The sequence below is a fragment of the Panthera uncia genome, assembly GCF_023721935.1.
Source record: "Panthera uncia isolate 11264 chromosome E2 unlocalized genomic scaffold, Puncia_PCG_1.0 HiC_scaffold_19, whole genome shotgun sequence".
NCBI classification, from domain to species: Eukaryota; Metazoa; Chordata; class Mammalia; order Carnivora; family Felidae; genus Panthera; species Panthera uncia.
The window spans coordinates 30,726,183-30,747,152 of NW_026057588.1; the positions used below are offsets into that span (position 1 = coordinate 30,726,183).

Consider the following 20,970-nt stretch of genomic DNA (forward strand, 5'->3'; position numbering starts at 1 on the left):
TCTCCAAAACCACTGGTGAAAGTTTGAGATTGGGATTGTATTCTCTGGAGATCAGTTTGCTCATTTTCTCTTGAATCCGTCTTAACCAGGCTTTTACTCCCATCATCCTATCACAATAGTTCCTGTCAAGGTCACCAGTGACCTCTGTGTTCCCAAATTCAAGAGTCCGTTCTTGGTCCTCATTCCCTTGTCACCTTTGCAGACCTTTTGATACAGAATCCTATAGTTCCCTGCCACTGCTATCCCCCACCCTGTGTTTTTTTACTTATATTACCATCTAACACATATATATTCTATCTTGACTTGTTTGTTAGTGTCCCCAACCAGAATGTGAGTTACATGGTGTCTTTGTTTTGTTCACTGATGTATCCTCAGGGCCCAGAATACTGTCAGGAACGTAGTAGGCTCTTGATAAAAAATTGTGGAAACAGAAAGAAAGGGGAATGGAAGAGAGAGAGAGAGAGAGAGAGAGAGAGAGAGAGATGGAGAGAGAATAAGGGCAGGGCAGGGGTAAGGAGGGAAACAAGGTTTGTGTTGCCACAAGTAACACTCCCTTTCTGATTGCTCCGCTACTGCTGATACCTAAAATGTTTGGGAAGACACTTTCAGAGAAAGGAATGTGGGAAATAAAATTATGGGGAGGTGGGAATTTTCTGGATGGTCCTGACGAAGGAGGAGAAACAGAAACAACAAAAACTGATCAGCATCCCTGAACTCTGAAAGGCACGGCAATTGCAAAGGTCAGCCTGCAGGGTTGTATCCCAGACATCCTTGGGAACTCCCTCTAACTGAGAGAACAGAAGGGTGGAGCAGGGCCAGTCATCAGGCAACAAGAATTCCCGCAGCCACTGGCCTTGCTGAGCTGTGACCCTGCTGTGACGGGAGCGGGGGTAGTGCTGAGAGACTCACCTCTATGATGCCGAGCTGTGACCACCCCAGGGACCACAAAGAGCACATCTCCAAGCAAGTCCAGAAAACTATCTCGTATTTCAACCGGGGAGTGCTTGTTGTAGAAGTAATGATCAGCCACAAGGTGCAAATACTGGGTGGGGATCTGCTGTAAGAAATCATGGCCACAGGAGATCCAGGTCAGCAACATCCAACACGTCAAGCGTTTGCCTGGGCAGACATGATTCTGAGGTCTTTACATGCATCGCCTCGTTTAATGCACACAGTGATCCCATGATGCAAATATCAAAATTAGCCCCCTTTCACAGATGAGGGCACTGAGGCTTAGAGAGGTTAAGGGGTTGTCCAAACTGGTACAGCCATTCTTTCACTTGCAGCCAAATTTCATGCTACTAATCACCGTGCACATGCCTCTCTGAGATGCTCCAGAAACGGCCACCCCTGGCCAGAACTGGCAACATGGTTTGCAGGGCAATGTTGTTCAAAAATGATACCAATTTCAAGATGGTGACAACATAGCATTCAATCAAGTGTAGAACTCTTCTGAGTGTAGACCTTTGTGCCAACACAGGTCCCACACCCAGGAGGCCGGCTTCAGGTAGTAGCACTGCCTCCAGTCCTTTGCTGATTCGAGCTAGTTGCTCTCTTGGAGTTCCCTCATCTATAAAAAACAGGCTGTGCTGGGAATCGCATGAGATATGAAGAAAGAAACATGCTGTCTGGCACAGAGCAGGTCTTCTGCTCTATTGGTTTCCCTCAACACCTATTGCCAAAACCCTTAACGGGGCAATTCCCTGACTTCTTGACCCGACACTGGGCTGCCTCCCAGTCTTCGATCCCTCAACTTGCCCCCAGCGCAAATGCCAGAGGATGCAACGTTAACTTCATGAAGATTCAGGGTCTGCCACATCAATGATGTTCTCGGGGATCTGGGGGGTCTAGGGAATGCTGGGATAAGTTATGGCACCTCAGCCACCATCCCCACCCCCCAACATGAAAACAAGCATGGTCCTGCAGATGTTTCTCTGGAATTTGGAGGCAGTATACAGCACACTCAGACTTGTTCATCAGGTCCTCTGAAGGCTGAGTGTTTTTAATCAGGCCCAGAGCAAGTCCAGGCTCTGGTGCAAGTGTCTCTGACTTGGACCACGTGACCAGCAGACCCCTAGGTGCTCACGGTACCCAAGGAGGGTCCGGATGCTCTGTGGACCCTCTGGTGAGCCCCAGTGGGATACTCACAGTGCAGACCCCTGGGGTTCCAGAGCAAGGCTATGCCATCTGCATCAGAGAACAACTTAATCATTTGAAAAGTACTTGCTCTGCCACCTAGGAGAGACTGCGTGCCCTTCCAGTCCTCCTGCACCTCCCCACAAAGCCCACTTCCCACTCCTAGGACCTGGTTCCACATACCTACTCCTCTTGAAATGCCCTCTGCTCAAATGTTTCCCTTTCCTAAACCAGATCAATCACCACCTCCTCCTCCATGAGGCCATCTCCAATCCAGCCTGTGAGGTCTCACTGTCTGGTGTATATATTTTAAGTATCTCTCAAACCTTAATCCCAGTTCGGACCACTAGATAGCCAAGACTCATCAAACATTACCTCTGGGCCTTGGGGCCCGAAGGATCCCCTGCCTCTGGTCTGGCTCACTCTGTGGCCAGAAGGCTCTTTCCAAAATGGAAATCAAATCATGCCGCTCTTCCTCTGTTCCCAGCCCCTGGGATGAACTGCACCTTCCTTTCAGAGCATATAACAGCTGCAAGCACCCTCCTCTACTGCAGCCTACCCTGCAGCTGACCTCATCACACTCCTCTGCTTCTAATCTTGGGTCCTCTGGCCGGGACCTCCAGCTCCCCTGGCCCCTGTTCCTCTACCAGCCAGACAAACCTAACTCATCCTTCAAGGCTCTTCTCCTTGAGGCAGCCACCTGCTTCCTCATGTGGGCCACACGGGGCCTCGAACATTCCTCTGCTCTGGTTTGCAGACACTACTGAAGTGCCTCCTTCACTTCATCCACAACACGCTCCCCAGGTTCTGCAAGTGTAGAAGGAGTGCCTGCTCATCACTGTACCTCAGTGCCTAGGGAAGCGCTGGGCTCTCGAGAAGCAGCCAGTCAATGAATAAGTGCACAAAGGGAACCTGGTACAGAGTTCACACTGGATGTTTACGGCAAGAAGGAGGGAAGAAGAGAAAGGAATCCGTTCCTACATCTAGTGTCTGGCTTAAGACCTGATACTGACACATCTGTTCAGGGAGTGAATGAATAAACAGTTGAGTCAGGATCCTGGGCCTCGCTGGAACCTAATACAGTGCCCGGCTGGCGTGGAGTGAATACAGGTCCTTAGTTCCGGGTGTGTTTCAGAATTCAGAACTTTGCTGACTGTGCATAAATAATTCAGTATATAGGCTGCGTGTCATGTCACGTGCTCTGGGGGCGGCTGCCCCAGCCCCCACACTACTTATGTCATCAGAGAAGCACATGAATAGGGGGATGAATGAAGTGGATAAGAACAATAAATACCAAGGGCCACCTATCAGCTAAGGAAGTTTCAGTTGTCCTACAGGCTGTTTTTCAGAGCTCCTTGGATTTTGAGATCGTGAATAAGGGACTGTGGTACTCTATTTGGCAAAGATTCACTGAATGAGTGAACGAGGAATGACTGTAGCCCCAGCCCCTACTGCTGAGTGTGCCCCGAGGAGGTCTGTTAAATAGGTGAATCTCTGACGAGTCACAGTTGCCCAGGCTCACTTACCAGGAATGTGTGTATGAAGTGGAGGGCCAGAGACCTGTTGGAACCCCCGAGGATCTCAGGAAACTCCTGTGGAGAGAAGTAGGGCATCCTCCGTGAGCACCTCAATACACCAGAAGGGAAAGTGGTCTTGCTGAGGGCTGAGGGGCCTGCCTTTTAGAGGGGAGGCTGGGAAGAGCAGGAACCCATTTAGTCCCCAGGGGGCGACATGCAGGAGTGGCCTCAGTGGGTCGGAGCAATGACAGTCTCTTCTCACACTTGCTAAAGGCAGCCATTCCCTGCCATACCTGTGGCCTTGTGGGGCCCGAGTGGCTGCCCTGTGGAAAGACCGTGTTATGAGCTGAAATGTGCCCCCCAACCCCCATTCCCACGTTGAAGACCTAACCCCCAGTACTCCAGAGTGTGATAGAGGGGAGACCACGTTTTTCAAGAAGTGATGAAATCAAAGGGAGGACTTTAGTTGGGCCCTAATCCAACCTGACTGGTGTCCTTATAGGAAGAGGAAATTCTGACACACAGAGACGTCGGGGTGTGTGCATACAGAAGAAAGACCATGTGGGGACACAGGGAGAAGATGGCTTCGTGCAAGCCAAGGAGGGAGGCCCCACAAGAAATTAAGCCTGCTGACACTTTGATCTTGGACATCCAGCCCCTGGGATTGTGAGAAAATAAGTTTCTGTTGTTTAAGCTACCTGGTCTGTGGTGTTTTGCTGTGGCAGCCCGGGCAAACTAATACAGGCTACAGCTCGGCTTTGACACCACATTCAAAGAGAGGCCAGAAAAATCTCAAACTACTGGTTTATTGTTCTCTTTCTAGAGATCTTTACAATTAGGGCCTCTGAGATGCCAGCAGTTTGCAGAGAGCCAGTGAGGTGGCAAGACTGGTGGTTAAGAGCAGAGGCTTTTCTTGGGTGCCTGGGTGGCTCAGTCGGTTAAGCGTCTGACTCTTGATTTCAGCTCAGATCATGATCTCCCAGCTCGTGAGATCGAGTCCCACGTCGTGCTCTTTGCTAACTAACAGTGCTGAGGCTGCTTGGGCCCAGTCTCTCTCTCCCTCTCTCTCTGCCCCTCCCCTGGTCATGCACGTATGCTCTAAATAAATAAATAGATAGATAGATAGATAGATAAATAAATAAATAAATATTTTTTAAAAAGAACATAGGCTATGCTTGGTACATAGTAAGGGCTAGGAGTAATTACTTGTTAAAAGACCCCTCCCGGGCCAGTATTACAGCTTAAAAACATGAGAGGGTAGAAATACTCTCCACTTGTCAAATGAATTTCGCTTTGACATTTTCTGCTGAAAGTCTTGAGATAATAAATCACGAGGGTAAATATTTAAACATCTCTGTCTCCTGGAATCTGAGGGAAACTCCTGAATCATTCAATTTATCTACACGTGTATTTCAACCACTAAGAACCTCTCTATATGTTCAGCAGCTGAAGGATTTGGAGGGAATTTTGGAGGATTTCCTATGGTCTCCAATGGTCAGCAGTGGATGTCGCTGCGAGGTCACATGAACTATCCACACTGATGCAGGCTTTTGAGCTATGCAGACCCAGGCACCAATTCCCATCCTGCCACTTGAATAATTCCAATAGCTAACATTTACTGAAGTGTGCTTGTGAAGCAGGTAGTTAAGATCATCCTATACCACGGATTAAGGAACGAAGGTTCAGAGAGGTTGGGCAGTTCACTTAAGGTCACACAGCAGGTTACCAGAGAACCCAACATTTAATGGCAGAGCCTAAATGCATGAAGAAATTACACAACACTGTCTCCTCCCCCAGCTGGGAGACTTTGGGGAAGGAATTTTAGCCTTTCTGAGACTAAGTTTCTTTAACTGAAAAACAGGAATAACAATGCCCATTTGCAAGTTGTTGGACAGATGGTACACACTGGGCACGTGGAAGAGCTCGGGACTGGCTGCAGTGGTTATGGTGGTGGTGTCATCGGTAGCACCTGCCTTTTTCTTTCTAGCACAAACCTGGTAGCATCGAAAGGCCTTGCTGAAGCCACAGTCTGTGACTCAGATGCCTCATTTGCAACACGAGCAGAAAGATCCTCACTCCCACTTACTCCAAAACATTGCTCTGTAAGTCACATTAATAATGGTAGAACAGGCCTTTAATAGCCCGATGAACTCAGGGTTCTGGTTCTAACCAGCCACCAACTAGCCTTGAACCTTGACAAGCCTCTGGATTTCATAACCACATCTCCCTCAGCTTGAAAGGAGGAGGTTGGTCTCCATGACTGCGCTGTGATGATGTTATGGGTTTGAGCATTCCTACCCTTCTGAGGACAGATGAAAAGTTTCTTTCAAATCAACAGGGTCTTCTTTAAATGGCAGGGTCAAGAAACCATGGCTCCTTCTCAGGACTCAGCCTGAGCACAAATAATCCCTCCTTGGAGAAGCCTTTCTTGACCACCCCTCCTCCTCCCTAAAGACCTTCTCCCACCAGTTTATGTCCTTCCTAGCACTTACACTTCCGGAAACCATCTTTTCAACTGTCCATTTCATCTGGGCCTCCCCAGTAGGATGTGAGCCTGCAGAAAGCTGGGACTGCATGACTTGTTCACTGTTGAATGCTTGCTTTTTACCAGGGTGTAGAGCGTAAAGTAAATGTTCGCTTCATACTTGTTGAATGAATAAGACAATTCAGTGATTTCGCAACTTGTACAAACCCAGAGAGCATTCTTGGAAGTCAAAATTTCATAACCGCACACGAAAATGTACGCACACGAAAATGTAAAGGCCTGAACGTTTTCCAAACCTGCATGAAATTCATCTTTGAAGTAGTAACTGTGCTCATTTGAAACAATCATTTGTGATGTTTTGAACAAAGCTCGAATGGATCCATCCTCTCTTACTTTTTTCATAGAGTTGTTTCTTTCTCCATGAACCTTGTATGAGGAGCAGGGCAGATGCTGACTCCGGCTGCCCTCAATCCTCAGCTACCCTCCTTCAGAGAGGGGAAGGGGCATCACCGTGTCCTTGGCTTCCGGGCTCCCGCATGACACTTGGCGTCCTTGCTGGCAGTGCTGAGCTGTGGAAGCACATACAGCTGCCACACCGCTGAGGAAGCGACAGGAAGGACAGCTGGGATCCTTACCGTGGGCAGCAGGAAGGCACAGTCGTGGTTATTGACTCCGATGATAGAAGGAACTGAATTAAATGCTTTTTGAGTCAATAGGGCTAGAGGCTCATCAGGAAAGAAAAACTCATCAACCACTGGAATGGAAAACGTGATTTTCTGGAATAAGGAAGAAGAGAAAAATCAACATCTGCTTCTGTTCACAAAATCTGCTGTCCCCAAGCCCCCAGCCAAGGAGACCCAACCCGCCGAGCAGTGGTCAAACTACATTAAGAAAGGAAAAAGCCACAGTTGGCCCATCCTGATGTATCAGTTCTGCTTGGCCGGCCCTGCACTTGCTTAGGCAAAGGGGCTCAAATTCTTTGAGAACCTCTGACCAAATGCAGCAGGCAGAGTGGTGAGCAGGGGACAGGGGAGTGGCCACAGTAGTGGGAATTAGTATGCGCATCTTCCTGAGATGTCCTCCTCAGCACTGTGCCTTTGATCTGGCTGAGTCTTGGGTCTCAGGAGGAAACACCTGGCTTTATCCACGTTTTTTGGGGGTCTCTGTTTGGGAGTGGGGATGGCGGGGAGCACACAGAAGACCTTTCACACTCCATCGGGTCAAGGACTTGTTATCCAGCTCCCAGGCTCCAGCACAACTCACAGCGGACCCTTCATCCATGCCAACAAAGTATTTCACAATTGTTGGAATCTGACAGATAATGACCTTGCTCTTCCAAGGACCATCAGAAGCTCTCACTAGTGGAAGGGGCACAAAGAGCTGATTCAGTCCAGTGACTGAAATTTGTCAGTGGTCATCTAGACTCTGCTTACATACCTACAGAGGGGGGTGCCTCACTATCTTCTAAAGGTGCTGGCCCTTTTTCAGAGTTTTTAGAAATTTCCTGGTTATACCAAGCCAAAATGGCTTCCTAACAGAACTCACACTCGACACTGATTTTAGCTTCTGGCAGCATGTGGAACAGGGGAAGTCCCTCTTCCCAGTGACTTAAAGACAACATTTGTGTTTTCCTGGATCTTCTCCTGGCTAGGCAGCATCCCTGGCCCATCAAGTTCTTTAAATGACCTATCATGGTTCTGTACATTCTACAGCCATTACTATGAATCCCAACCTCCATCTTTCCAAATCCCATATCAAAGTAAGTAAGAGAGTGGTGGGGTTTGTCTGCCCTTCCATTCCAAGCACCACCCTGCCCCCAAACCCTCCCGCCCCTCTTCACCTTGCTGATGTCCAACAACTCCTCGGGGGGTTTTGCCCTCAGGCACTGCAGAGTCAGACGCATGGCAACCACAGATATGCGCAAGCACCTGCAACTGTTGCCAGAGAAGGACCAGGTCAGAGCACAGCATGGAAAGTCGCCAAGAAAATGAAAAGTGAAGAGTCCTAGATCCTTCATACATGAAGCCTGCTGCCCCTCCCCGCCCCCTGAGGACAGGCGGGCACTGTACCTCTTTGTTCTCTTGCCTGACTCTCCTTGTCATCTTTAGCAACCGCTGGAGTAGGGGGAGGTGGTGTGTCAGCCTGTGGCTGTGGAACAGAGTCAAGGTTCCTGGCCATGGGGAGACCAGTCCGATGATGTTGGCTCCACTGGCAGTAGGCCTCCACTGAGTCCAGGCGCCCAACTCTGGGATGCTGAGTGGAGCCAGGAGCCCCAAGCGTGAGGAGCAGCTTTGCAAGCATGACTTAACTGTCAGTTGAGGCATGACTCTGGCTCAGTGCCAGCCTGTCAGCTCTGTTAAGCCTCATCCCCACCACAGCCTAGAATACCCTGAACAGCTTTTCCTGTCTCACATCAATTCCACTCATCCCTGGCTCCTCCGAGATGTCCTTTCAGACCACTGCAGCTCCCATGAACCCCTTCCTCCTCTGATTTCCTGTTACCTCAAGGATTCCCACCTTCTCTACCTAGCCTTTTCACAAACACTGCCTTGCGCAGTCGTTGAACTTTCCGTGGGAGCTCATCCCTTGAAAGTGGTGGCCCCCCAAGTGTCTGGGAGTCATGAATGCTCTGAGAATCCAACGAAAGCTACAAACCCTCTCCCTGGGAAAATGCACAAACATATAGAATCTACACACAACGTACAACTGTAGGAGCTCAAGGACCATCTCCCAACTACCCATGGATTTCAGGTTAAAAACCTTTGTCGTAAAATGATTATGGTCTTCTGAAGTCAGTGTAGCCCTTCCCATTTATAAACCCACAGGTCCTAGCATAGAGCTGGGAGGACTATGGACACTCAGCGTACGTGTGCTAAATGAACAAACAGAGGCACAAACTGAAAGTTGATACGTCATGTTCCCCAAATCAATATTCCCGATGCATTGAGAGTATTTTTACAATATTATGACTCCATGTCTCTGCTTGTGGTGTGCACTGTCATTTTCTATCAGGTGTTCAAGCAAATGCACCACGAAAATGCATAGTCCCCAGGAGGTGGCTCCACAGCCCCGTGCTTAATCTTCATTGACCGAATCAGCTCATTTGTTAACTCATTCATTCAGCAAACAGCAATAGTCACCTAGTATGCACCAGGAATCATGCCGGGACATGAAAGATGCAAGAGACCTTGGTCTCCAGGTCCTCACTGTCCGCTAGAGCACTAACCAAGATGACAGATGACAAAAGTCTGGGGCATATGCCTCACCACCCCCTCACAATCTCATGCCAGGCAACAAGAATCAGTCACAGTGTTATTTCCCACTGAATTGGAAACAGCCTAAGAATCTTTCTTAACAGAGTACTCTAGATAGAGTGGAGTCGATATAGGACATGAGCCGTATATAACACAGGGGACTGAGTTATATACCCTAAGCGAAGAATAATGAATAAGATGTCAGAACAATTACATAGACACTCATGTACACACACACACACACACACACACACTCACACACATTCACGCACACCAACAGTATTTCACTGGGGACCTATTTTCTGTCAAACCAGGCCTCCCATAGAGCAATAAGGTTCACCTTGGCCAGCATCAGATTCTTTTGACCATGGTCAGTAGGACTGCCAAGCACATGGTCTATCGACACCTGACCACATTCTCCCCTGACCAAGTAGAGGAGAGGTGTTAACGAGATACCTACATCCTTCTTCCTCTCATCACCAGGGGATCTCATCACTAAAGGCAGGATGGCCACCCCACTCTCCATGATGGCTTTGTGGAATAAGCCATTGGCCATGGGGGACAGAATCTGGAGACAGAACACAAGAGACCAGGAAAAGTTATGCAGGGGACTCTCCATCCAGCACATACACCACCCACCTTTCCTTAAAGAAACCTTCCCAGGAAGCCTCCTTAAAAGCTTTGTGCTTACAGAAAAAAAAAAAAAAAAAAAAAAGCCCTGGTTTGGGGACTCAAGGACTAGCCATGGATGTATGGACAAATTATTTAACCTGTCTGAGCCCCAGGTGCCTCAGGAACTTTGAGGTCAAACATCCTGGTGTGTGATTGCTTGCTAGCTGGTTCATTTCCTAGCTGGGGGAATCTCAGGCAAATTGTTTCACATTTCTAAGCATCAATTTACTTCTTGCAAAACTGGAAGGAAAAATGGAGCACATATCACAGAATTGTGGCATAGAGCAGAAGTAACAAATATAGAAGGCTTTGCACAATGCCTGGTCGGACAGCATGCACCCACGAAACGGGGGTTGTCATCATATGTGTAAAGTTGAGTGATTATAATTCACCTTACTGAATTATTTTGAAGATACAAAAATATCTTGTATATTGTCAAGTGCTACACCGTGGAAGCTCTCTTAAACCACTTCTCTGTAACAGACTTTTGTGATGAACATGTGACCCTGGAGATGCCAAGCACTCAGAGCCAGTGGGCTATTTTCTAGCACCACCACAGGTTTCTATTCCCACAAGTTTCTGGCCAAGAGGCAGGTGTGTTTGCTTCCTCACTTGTTTGGTCAGTTACACTTGCTACTGTAATTACATAATCAATGAAATACTGCGGGAACCAGTGAAGTATGTGTGTAAGAAAAGAAAACAAAACTATGTTTGGGGGAAAGAAACCTGTGATAAAGACAAGTAGCTGAAAAATACTGCCGGCAAATTAGGTGTGAAAAAGGTAAGAGTAAAATACGTTGGGTGCGGTGGCGGGGAGCGGAAAATTCCATAAATGCACCTCATTCACAGACTACAAAGCACGCATCTTTTAAAATTCATGCTCACTGTAAAGAAGCTGAAACCGTAATTAGAGGACCATGATTCCAATGGGTGGTTTATGCCAGAGAACCACGCTGGACCTCTAGCCAGCAGACCAACCTTGAAAAGATACCACACTATATACCAAACCACTGATAGAGAAATGTACACTTTCTCCTTGAAGTTAAAATAAAATGGGGCACCTGGGTGGCTTGGTCGGTTAAGCGTCCGACTTCGGCTCAGGTCATGATCTCATGGTCCATGAGTTCGAGCCCCGCGTCGGGCTCTGTGCTGACCGCTCAGAGCCTGGAGCCTGTTTCGGATTCTGTGTCTCCCTCTCTCTCTGCCCCTCCCCTGTTCATGCTCTGTCTCTCTCTGTCTCAAAAATAAATAAACGTTAAAAAAAATAAAAAATAAATAAAATAAAATGTATAGGGGCGCCTGGGTGGCTCAGTCGGTTAAGTGTCCGACTTCAGCTCAGGTCACGATCTCGCGGTCCGTGAGTTCGAGCCCCACATCGGGCTCTGGGCTGATGGCTCAGAGCCTGGAGCCTGCTTCTGATTCTGTGTCTCCCTCTCTGTCTGCCCCTCCCCCGTTCATGCTCTGTCTCTCTCTGTCTCAAAAATAAATAAAAAACGTTAAAAAAATTAAAAAAATAAAATAAAATGTTATATGCATCCTTTTTTTAAAAAGTTTTAGCTGAACTTTCCTATTAAACAAGTAATTACCAGTCCTGGTAATTGGACACCAGGGCTTCCACCTTATAAATATAAGGGATTTTTCTTCAAACTATTACTCAGGATGTGATCTTGGGTAATTCATTTAAACTCTTCCTGATGACAGCTCTTGTCCACAAAATGACAGAGAGCCCCTAACTCTCTCTGTGAGGCTTGAGGGAGACAATGTGTATAAAAGTGTTTGTTTCACAGGAAAGCACCAGTCAGCTATAAGTGATTCATGGTCCTCATTTTTGCAACCTCCCCCACCAAGGTCCGTTCAAATCCCAAAGAGAAGAACTCACGAGGCTGGAAACACTGATGGCTCCCGCTGACTGTCCGAAGATGGTCACGGAGCGTGGGTCACCACCGAAGAACTTGATGTTGTCCTGGACCCAGGTTAGGGCGGCCACCTGGTCCAGGAAGGCCCAGTTCCCGCGGGCATGCTCATCCCCTGTGCTGGGGCCAGAAGTAGGGTGAGAATACTCAGTGGGCTGCAATCTGCTTCCTGCCGCTCAAGGAGTTCAAGGTGGAGGCTGTGGGTGGGTGGCCACTCCTTTGCAGGATCTTCCCTGCTGTTCGTCCATCTGCTGGCCAGACGCAGAGGGTCTAGGCCCCGAAAGGAGGGCAGAGTCACAAGACGGGAAGGAGCCAGGTCCTTGACTGACCATGTGAAAAGATGTCTGTCAGTCAGGATCACTCAGTTGGACCTTACTTGAGTGAGAAAGAGATTTTTATTGTTTTAAGCCACCAAGACTTGGGAGTTTATCTGTTATAGCTGCAAAGATTACCTCACTAATTCGGGTCACAGTTATTCAGTGCCACTGAAGGCTCATTCTTCCTTACGCAGCTGGGCACTGAATCCCCTGTGGCTGCCATACAGCTGTGCCTCGGGAACCTGGGGTGTCAAGCTCTCAGGGACACTTACTTGAAAAAACCAAATATTCCTAGCCGGTACTGGGTAGTCACGATCAGCACGTCCTCGTAGGCAGCCAGGGCGGACCCATCGAAGAAGGAGGCTGAGCCAATCTTGAAGGCACCCCCGGGGAACCACACCATGACCTGTAGAAGGGAGAGGAACCCTCCAGTTGGCCTGCCAGGCATTCATACCCCCTCCCCATACATTTGGGACCTTCCTTCTTTAGGGAAATATAGGTGTCTCACTTTCCTTTCTAAAAGCATGAGAGATTATGTCTTTTGAAGAAGGCCAAGGGGTGAGCATGGAGGCCTGAGTTTGATTCCCAGCTCTGCCACTGACAAACTGTGTGATGCTGGGAAGATTACTTAACCTCTCTGAGGCTCATTTTTCTCATCTGTAAGATGTGAAGAATGAAAGTATCTCATCTTATGGGCTATCATGAGATTTCAACAAGATTCTGCATTTAAGTTCTTAGAACAATTTCAAGTGCTCAGAAAGTATTAACCAAATATCACTGAACTTGTGACCCACACGAAGACAGAAATCATTGTAAGCCCTGTGGAGAGCAAAATCCGCTTAAACTGTTTTAACTTTACTCTTTCCACTACCTACAGAGAGAAGCGAAGCGAGGAGAGAAAAAAAAAGGGAAGAGAAGTGTGAAAACTTTACTATATCAATTAGAAAAATTGGGACTGGGCAACATAAAACATTCACATGGTACTATCATGATTCATATACTTACAAATATATCTTTTTCATTCTCTTTTTTAAGGTCATATTAGGGACTACAAGTCTTGGGCCAGCCATGGGGGATAAGGGAGAACCAGACAAAGCACTGGCTTTGACACGGGAATTTCTACTCACTGTGTGTACAAGGCATTTATGCCATCCCTGTGCCTCATCTTCTTAATCTGTACTATGGGTCCAGTAATCTTTACCCATGATTACTGTGGGGGTTAAATGAGATAATGTACTGTGCCTGGCACACAGTCAATTGCTCAATATATGTTGTTGTTATGATCCAATAGAGTGAGTCTCTCATTGCAGTGGCATGGGGGAGAGATGATGGCTTTCCTACTCACTTATACAGAGATATTTTACATTCCTAAATGAAATACTTAGTATTATTACCTGTCCTCGTTGCAAACAGAAAAATTGGAAGGTGTATATCCTCTTTAAAGGATTTCCCAAACAGAGTCCTTGTAAGCAGTCTTTCTAAATGTTTACAGACCATTAAATACTCAACAGAGGGGAAAATCAAAACAAAATAAAAATTGAAGGTCAAGTTCCTGCCAATAAAGAAGCAATCAGAAAGGAAGTTAGAGGGAATCTGTCATTAAATGACTTTTTAAGAAAATTATTGATGTGCAAGTGATTACATTTCTCTTTTACCCAACAGGGGGTAGGTTGGATTCTAGACACCCAGCCACTCCTCCTGGGCCCCTGGCCGAGAACCTGCTAGCTGGAGCCCCCCGCATGGCAGGCAGCCTTACAGGGAGGTTGGAGCCATTGTCCGCATGGGCTGGCGCATAGATGTTAAGGTACAGGCAGTCTTCGGACGCTTCCAATTTGGGGTAATGCAGTTTGAGAATGTGTTGATAGGAGACCAGCCACTCTAAGTCCTGGGAGCATCTTGGAGGAAAAAAAGGAAAAATCCTCAGAGTTGCTGTCAGCACACTTGCCTGGGAGGGGCCAGGTCCCATGACGGCAGGGAGGCCTGGTGTCCTATGTCTGAGCAGAAGAGGCATATGGGAGCTATTGGTACAGAGTCTAATCATCTCCCTGGCCCCCGCCATAGTGGCACAGACAAAGAAACAAACTATGATTCTCTTTGATCTGGCTTGGGGGTAGGAGAGTATGTTGTGCAGAATAATTGTGCCATTAACCTCCAGTACCCACCCATGCCCACACCCGCTACCATAACCCCAGACACACACATAAAGATTCAAGATGACTCAACAATTCCCCAAACTAAAGGGCAAGACCCTGGGCTGCAAATCAAGGGTATTACTCTAGTAGCTCCCTCTTCTGCACCCAGAGGAACAAAAAGACACCTCTAGGCTTTTCTACCAGGGACCAATAGAGGTATATGTACAAGGAGATTCCTGCATTCAAACATTTGCTCAAGCTGGTCCCTATGCCCAGACTGTTCTCTCCTCATGTTTGTTTGCCCGTGTTCTTTCCTTTCTTTCAGATTCAGTGCAAGTGCCACCTCCTTCAAGAAGCCTTCTGAGATTTCTCCAGTTAGACCACAGCTCTTCTTTGGAGACCGCTGTACATGCTGTGTTCTTTCCTAGAAGTTCTCCTGGGCTTGTACATGGGTGTTACCAGCTTTCCCACTCAAATGGGAGCAGCTTAAAGCCTAGGACTCTGTTTTGGTCACCTCAGTACTTCATAGCCCCTAGCACTGAGCCTGCTTGCTATGCAATAAGATTGAAGGAGTCTACATATGTGATTTCTACTATACTTCAGTGCTCCATGAATGTTAATTGTTTTTTTAATAAAATAGTGTACAGATTAGGCGGTGGGAAACCATCGCTGCAAATTTAACCCCAGACAAGTGCTTATGCCTTTTTGCCCTTTTGTATGTTGTTTACCAGAAATCAAGCCCTCGCTGCTTTCAACACAGCCATCCCTGACCTCCCCACAAGGTGAGGCTAGGTGGTTCCTTCTCAGCACCATTTTCTGATCCCCTAAGGTTGCCCTTGTCACTCTATATTTTAATTATTGCTGTTATTTCCACCCCTGCCACCCCCACCAGCCCCCAGGTTCCTTCAGGGAAGCTGTGACCAGCCCACTGTGGTATCTGCCAGAGCTTAATGGAGAGGAAGTTACTGAGCTGGCTCTTAATGGATATTAGTTGAATGAATAACTGAATGAATGAACAGATGAGTTTCAGCTTAGTTCCTCAGTCGCTGGGCCACATGGGGTCTCCTTTGTGGCTTAGGGCACTTCCTAAAACCAGGGTACTCCTTCTGCCTGGGACCGCCAAGGCAAGGAACCGGCGTGGCCCAATGTGAGGACTTCACAAAATCTGAGTTTCAGAAGATTCTTGAGGATTTTCAAGTCTTCCATCTCAACCTATGCTCAAGTTCTCAGGATTCACCCACCTCACTCAGCTTGAAAATTTTCAGTGACTGGGAGCTCCCGGCCCAGAACACACTCACGTATTCCATAGGTGTCTATGGATTTCCCTGCACTGGGCACAGAGTGCTAGAGCTGAAATCTCTTGCAAGGTGGTTCTTCACCCTAAGGCCCTCAGCCTGGGTGAGAGGTGACATGGAATCACCCGGACAGAGACTCAGTAAGTCCGTCGTAGTGGTTCCCAAACCTGATTGGTCCACAAATCCCTAGAGACCTTTCAGTGACTCTAGTTTTTTGGGCCCAGCTCCGGAGATTCCAATTTAGGAAGTTCAAGAAGGGAGCCCAAGAAATCTGCATGCTCTGAACACCACCACCACTGATTCTGCTGGTCAGCCAGCTGGGGAGCCATGAGATTACCGAAGGTCTTGTCTACTCCCGTACCCACCCTCCTCCTCGTCCTCCTCGTCCTCCTCCGTCCCCTCCTCCTCCTTCTTGTTCCCCACCTTTCCCAGGAGGCTGCATGACCTTTATTCCCACTCAGTGCTGTGTCCCCACTCCCAGTTCACATTCCACCCATGGGACCGAGCCTGCTCTTACAATTTAGGGTAGGATGTGGCATTTCGGAAGTCATTCCAGGGCAAAGCAGGCTTTGGTTGCTTAAATCGCAGGGGCCCTAGAGGAGGTGCAGCATAGGGGATCCCGAGGAACATGTTCACAGGCACGGTGCTTCCCAGTACAGTGGTTTGCTTCCCCCGGACCCATCCCAGCCTGGTGCTCCTCACTGGTGCATCAGCAGCTGGCCCTGAGGGGACACACAGGGAGGAATCAGATGCTGGCCTGGTAGAGAACCAGAATAAGCTCAACTAGGAGCTCCCCTCAGTGGGGGCACTCTTTGTTGGCCCAGACGCGGTGCAACAGGAAGTATCTAGACTCCCCGTCAATGAACCCAGGTCCACTGCTTCCTTCAAGATTGCCACCTGCGTAAGAACACCGACTTAGTTTCTACTAGGAGTATAGCACCGACCCACAAAAGTTTCCGGTCACCTTAGGGCACAAGTAGCCTCTCCCTTCTGCAGCACAGATTTCTCTTACTCTGGAACTGATACATGCCAGGGCTGCAGATCCTAGGGTCCCACAAAGTCATCTAACCCAGAGTCCCCACATGCTGGTCATTTTCATACTCACCGTCACATTTGCTGGCATGTCTGTGCATCCCCTGTCTGACTACTAGCTTTTTAATTTTTCTTAAAATTAAATTTTAATAAACTTAAAAAAATCTTACCTAGAGGACTCCTAAGCATTAACATCTACGGAACTGTGCTTCTGATGAATTAAGTATACGCTTTTGAATACACGTGAAAATAAGTAGATGTCAATGAAAATAAAAAGTTCTCATACAGATGCCACCTGACATCAGCTCATCCACCTCCAGGATATGAGGAGGACATTTTGGGAAACCGAGAGTGCAAGCTTCTTGGTTTCCACATAGAATATAGAGCATTGAGAAGTTCACTGCCCAGCTACTTGCTTGGCAGGACTCAGGTGTCTTGGTGCTACCTGCTCTAACGTCACTGTGACAGTGAAAGTCCTATCCGGGCAGCCAGTACCACAAAGCATGGGCTCTATCCTTTGCCCCTCCCCAGCACCCAGGACAGAGGGCTCTGCAAGCCTCGACAAGGTATGAGCACCCAAGGATAGGACCTGGATCTTCTGTGCAATACCCACACCCACAAAGGACACTCTGTTGGGGGGCTTTCAGTGACACCAGGAGATTGGTCAGGTGCCCTGAGGTTACTACATGGCTTTCCATGCACCATGAGACCTCTGAGAAATAAGTTTGTTTGCACTAGTAGAAAAAAAACATCCAAGATAAGGAAATCCCCCTACCCTATCTTCTGAGGGCCCTCCTCTCCCACTGGGTGTCTCACCCTTAATGACAGCTGCAAGGACCCAAAGAGCCCAGATCAGGGTCTGGCCTGGGTGCACCCACATCCCACTCATCCGGCTGGACCGCCTGAACTCCTCGCACATCCTCGGCCTCCGCTGGCCTCAGAGAGCTTCAGTCAAAGAAAGAAAGGGCTCAACAAATGTTGAGCAGGCAGACACAGGATGCAGGGTTGGTGGAGAAAGGCATCAGACCAAGATCTGCAGAGGAATTGGCCAAGCAAGACTTTCCTGTTCCGATTTATATAAGGAGAAGCTGATGATTAACTAGTGAGCTGGTGAAGGATAATGTGGTAGGTTCTGGGCTCATGGGATGATATAAATAGAAAAGACATTTGGGATCAGGTAAGTCAAAGACCTCAGCTCTGATGCCTGCAAAGGTCAGGAAGGCAGCAAACAAGCAGTGAATGAAGCTGGCCAAGAGAGATCAACTGGAAGCAGTGGGGACTGTGGAAAACTGGATAGCACATGCCCTGTCTTAAAGGGGCAATGGCTTCTCAACTCCAGTAAACATTTGGCTTATGACAATGTAGGTACACCAAACCAGAAGTCTATGATCTCTCTCAATTTTTATATGCAGCCTCACTTTTTAAAAGTGATGATATGAACACAATGCAGTATTTCTACTGGCTGCAATTCTGATCTAGACCCAGCACCCTGTGTAAATATGAGGAGACAAGCCCAAAGAGGTGAAGTTACCATGCATGGTTCTGTTGGAGCATGTCCTTAGCATTCTGGGTTCTCGCTGCGCTGCTGGTGGGTCATAGAAGATCCAGCTCAGGACCCAGGAGCATCACCATCCTGCTCCCAACAGGGTCCACGCTGCCCTCAGGGTAAAGGGCCTGGGATGGGGTTTTCCAAATGCTTGGGGCTGGATGGGTAGAATCAGAATTATCTGGCGTACTTGTTGATATTGTGTCCTTCTGCTCCACTCCCCCTGGAGATATGGGGGCAGGACAATATCCATAGTGGGTTTGGGAAGCATCAACCTAATGCACAGGTTTCCCAGAGTGGTCACCTCCTGAGAAATGCAGGATTGTCACAAGCACATATCAGGAGCCTGCTGGCTACAGAACTCTGTATAATAGGCAAGGAAAGGCTTCCTCGAGCTCAGAGCAAGGGGCTGCCTGATGCATGTGGCTAAAGGCAGGTGCTCTGTAAACCTCTGCAGAATAGATGCCTTCCAGCAAATAATATCTTTCACCTCAATTCCAGCTCCATTTCTGATATGCCTATGACAGCACCAGGAATTACAGAAACAGGACTTGAGCGCAGTCCTTTCTGAAGGTTTGATTCTTAATTCAGCAAAAATCACTTATGGTTCAAATCAATCTTGAAAATCCCTCAAATTGCCCCTGAAATCCAGTGAACAGGCCCTACATATGCTGTTGAGGAGTAAGATAGAAAGAGACTGCCTATACCAGACGTCTGGATATTCAAACTGCCCACCTTTGAAGTGATCACAAATCCTGGGAGATGAATGGGGGATGGGGTGGGAATTTCTAAAATGTTTCTGATGTGCCTGCAGAGTTTACTGGTTTAGGCTCAACATTAAGCATACCAAAATCCTATGTATAGACATGCTGGTTGCTGCTAGGTTCAGGTACTTACAGTGTTTTAGGCATCAAAGCCCTTAGCTTGGGTCCGGGCCATAGAGTAGGTCGTCAGTGGTATTTGCTAGACTGGAATCTAACCCTAGCTTATTAAGACACACACACACACACACACACACACACACACACACACATGCTGATGCCTTTCTTCTCTAGCTTCTTACCCTTTAAAACTTAATTCAACACCCACCTCTTTCAAGAACCTTTCCTAGATTCTCCTGAACTCCTTAGAACTTTGCTTTTCTGGTACCTCTTGCTTCCTAATTACCTGCGAATAGGATTGCCTTCCTCCTAGACAAAAGGTCTTTTCCATTTATGTATCCATCACAGCTTCTTCCGTGGGTCCTGGTGTTTGCCTCAACTTAGCCATTGGCCTTGTAACTTCACAGTTGGTACCATTCCCACTACTAACTTGACTATCGATTCACTCAGAAGTTTTCTTTAAATTGACTTAAAAAATGATTTATTATCAAGAAATTTGTATATAGCTAATGCAATGGAAATAGTGTTTTGAAAGGAGTAAATCAGTATATTTTGCATTTCTATACCGCAAAATCATCCCCCCACCTCTGGTAACCATTATAGTAAAGCTGTAGGGTATCGTGTAGAGGACCCCAAAAAGACAGAGTGGAGAATCTGCCCCTCCTGCACCATGGATCTTGGGAAAGAGAACGGAACAATGGTAGGGAAAACAGGGAGCGATACCAGGCGCTCTGAGCCCCTCTTAGACTTAAGTCCAAAAGTGGGAGATGTGCTAGACAGGGAAGTTGAAGGCAGACTTGTTTCTCCAGGAGAAGACTGCCACAGAGGTGCCCCAAATCCTTAAGCCAGACTGTGGCAGCCAAAACCGAGTAGAAGAGGTTGGGCGAAGAGAGACCTCAGGTGATGCTCCTGCTTATCCTGGATCAGTTAGTCCTTGGAAGGGCCCCAAACATGGCCTTGAAGGGAACTCAGAGGTACTTGGAATATGGTTGGGAGCTGGATAGGAAGGAGATCAGGGGACCCACAGAGGTGCTTCCTGGGCTTGAGGACAAAGTGAACCACAGCCTGACCTAGGTGGAGCACAGTGCTGAGTGCTGGTCAGAGCTGAGGTGGGGCACTGAGTCATTGAGGATCCATGGGCTTTGACCAAGACAACAGGATAGACCACAAGCTCACCATGTTAGAATTAATCATCTTCCCAGGAATTTGGTGCACAGGGAAGTTGCTGTGGACAGCCCAATAATGCTAGGGCTATTGCAAGTAGGGCCAGGCTCCCTCCACGCTTCTATTTGTGTGGTCACATAAGCTTCCCCCAATTCATGCATCCAGATGCCATCTTGGAGAGGAGCGGGGAGGATGGGAAGCAAATCTGAGGTCATGCATTTATTTGAAAAAGCTTATGTTACTTAAAGAGATTGTTTAAATTATTGAATAGGACTGAATTTACCAGAGGGAGCTCAATGTTAATATGTACCATTAACCACGAGGGATGAGGTGTTCTCTCTTTGTTAGAAAGAAAAACTAATAAGTGTTATAGATATATATATAAGAAACAGGTTGCGGGGTGCCTGGGTGGCTCAGTTGATTGAGTTAGTTGAGGGTCCGACTCTTGACTTAGGCTCAGATCATGATCTCCTGGTTAGTGAGATCAAGCCCCGCATCGGGCTCCATCTGTCAGTGTGGAGACTGCTTGGGACTCTCTCTCCCTCTCTCTGTTCCCTCCCTGGCTCATGTTCTGTCTCTCAAAATAAATACATAAACTGAAAAAAAGATTAAAAAAAGAAACACAC

The 20,970-nt window shown here is 47.7% G+C and overlaps 1 protein-coding gene across 1 annotated transcript in view; it reads right to left on the minus strand.

Annotated features, from left to right (window-relative positions):
• CES5A (carboxylesterase 5A) overlaps nucleotides 1-16,844 on the minus strand; it is a 28,891-nt gene extending 12,047 nt beyond the window's left edge. The window contains 11 exon segments of the mRNA XM_049621215.1: nucleotides 910-1,057; nucleotides 3,663-3,728; nucleotides 6,774-6,914; nucleotides 7,979-8,030; nucleotides 8,032-8,072; nucleotides 9,853-9,960; nucleotides 11,944-12,097; nucleotides 12,567-12,700; nucleotides 14,051-14,189; nucleotides 16,239-16,504; nucleotides 16,827-16,844. Coding sequence (XP_049477172.1) covers nucleotides 910-1,057; nucleotides 3,663-3,728; nucleotides 6,774-6,914; nucleotides 7,979-8,030; nucleotides 8,032-8,072; nucleotides 9,853-9,960; nucleotides 11,944-12,097; nucleotides 12,567-12,700; nucleotides 14,051-14,189; nucleotides 16,239-16,504; nucleotides 16,827-16,844 — 1,267 coding nt within the window.
• Nucleotides 16,845-20,970: the final 4,126 nt, after the last annotated feature.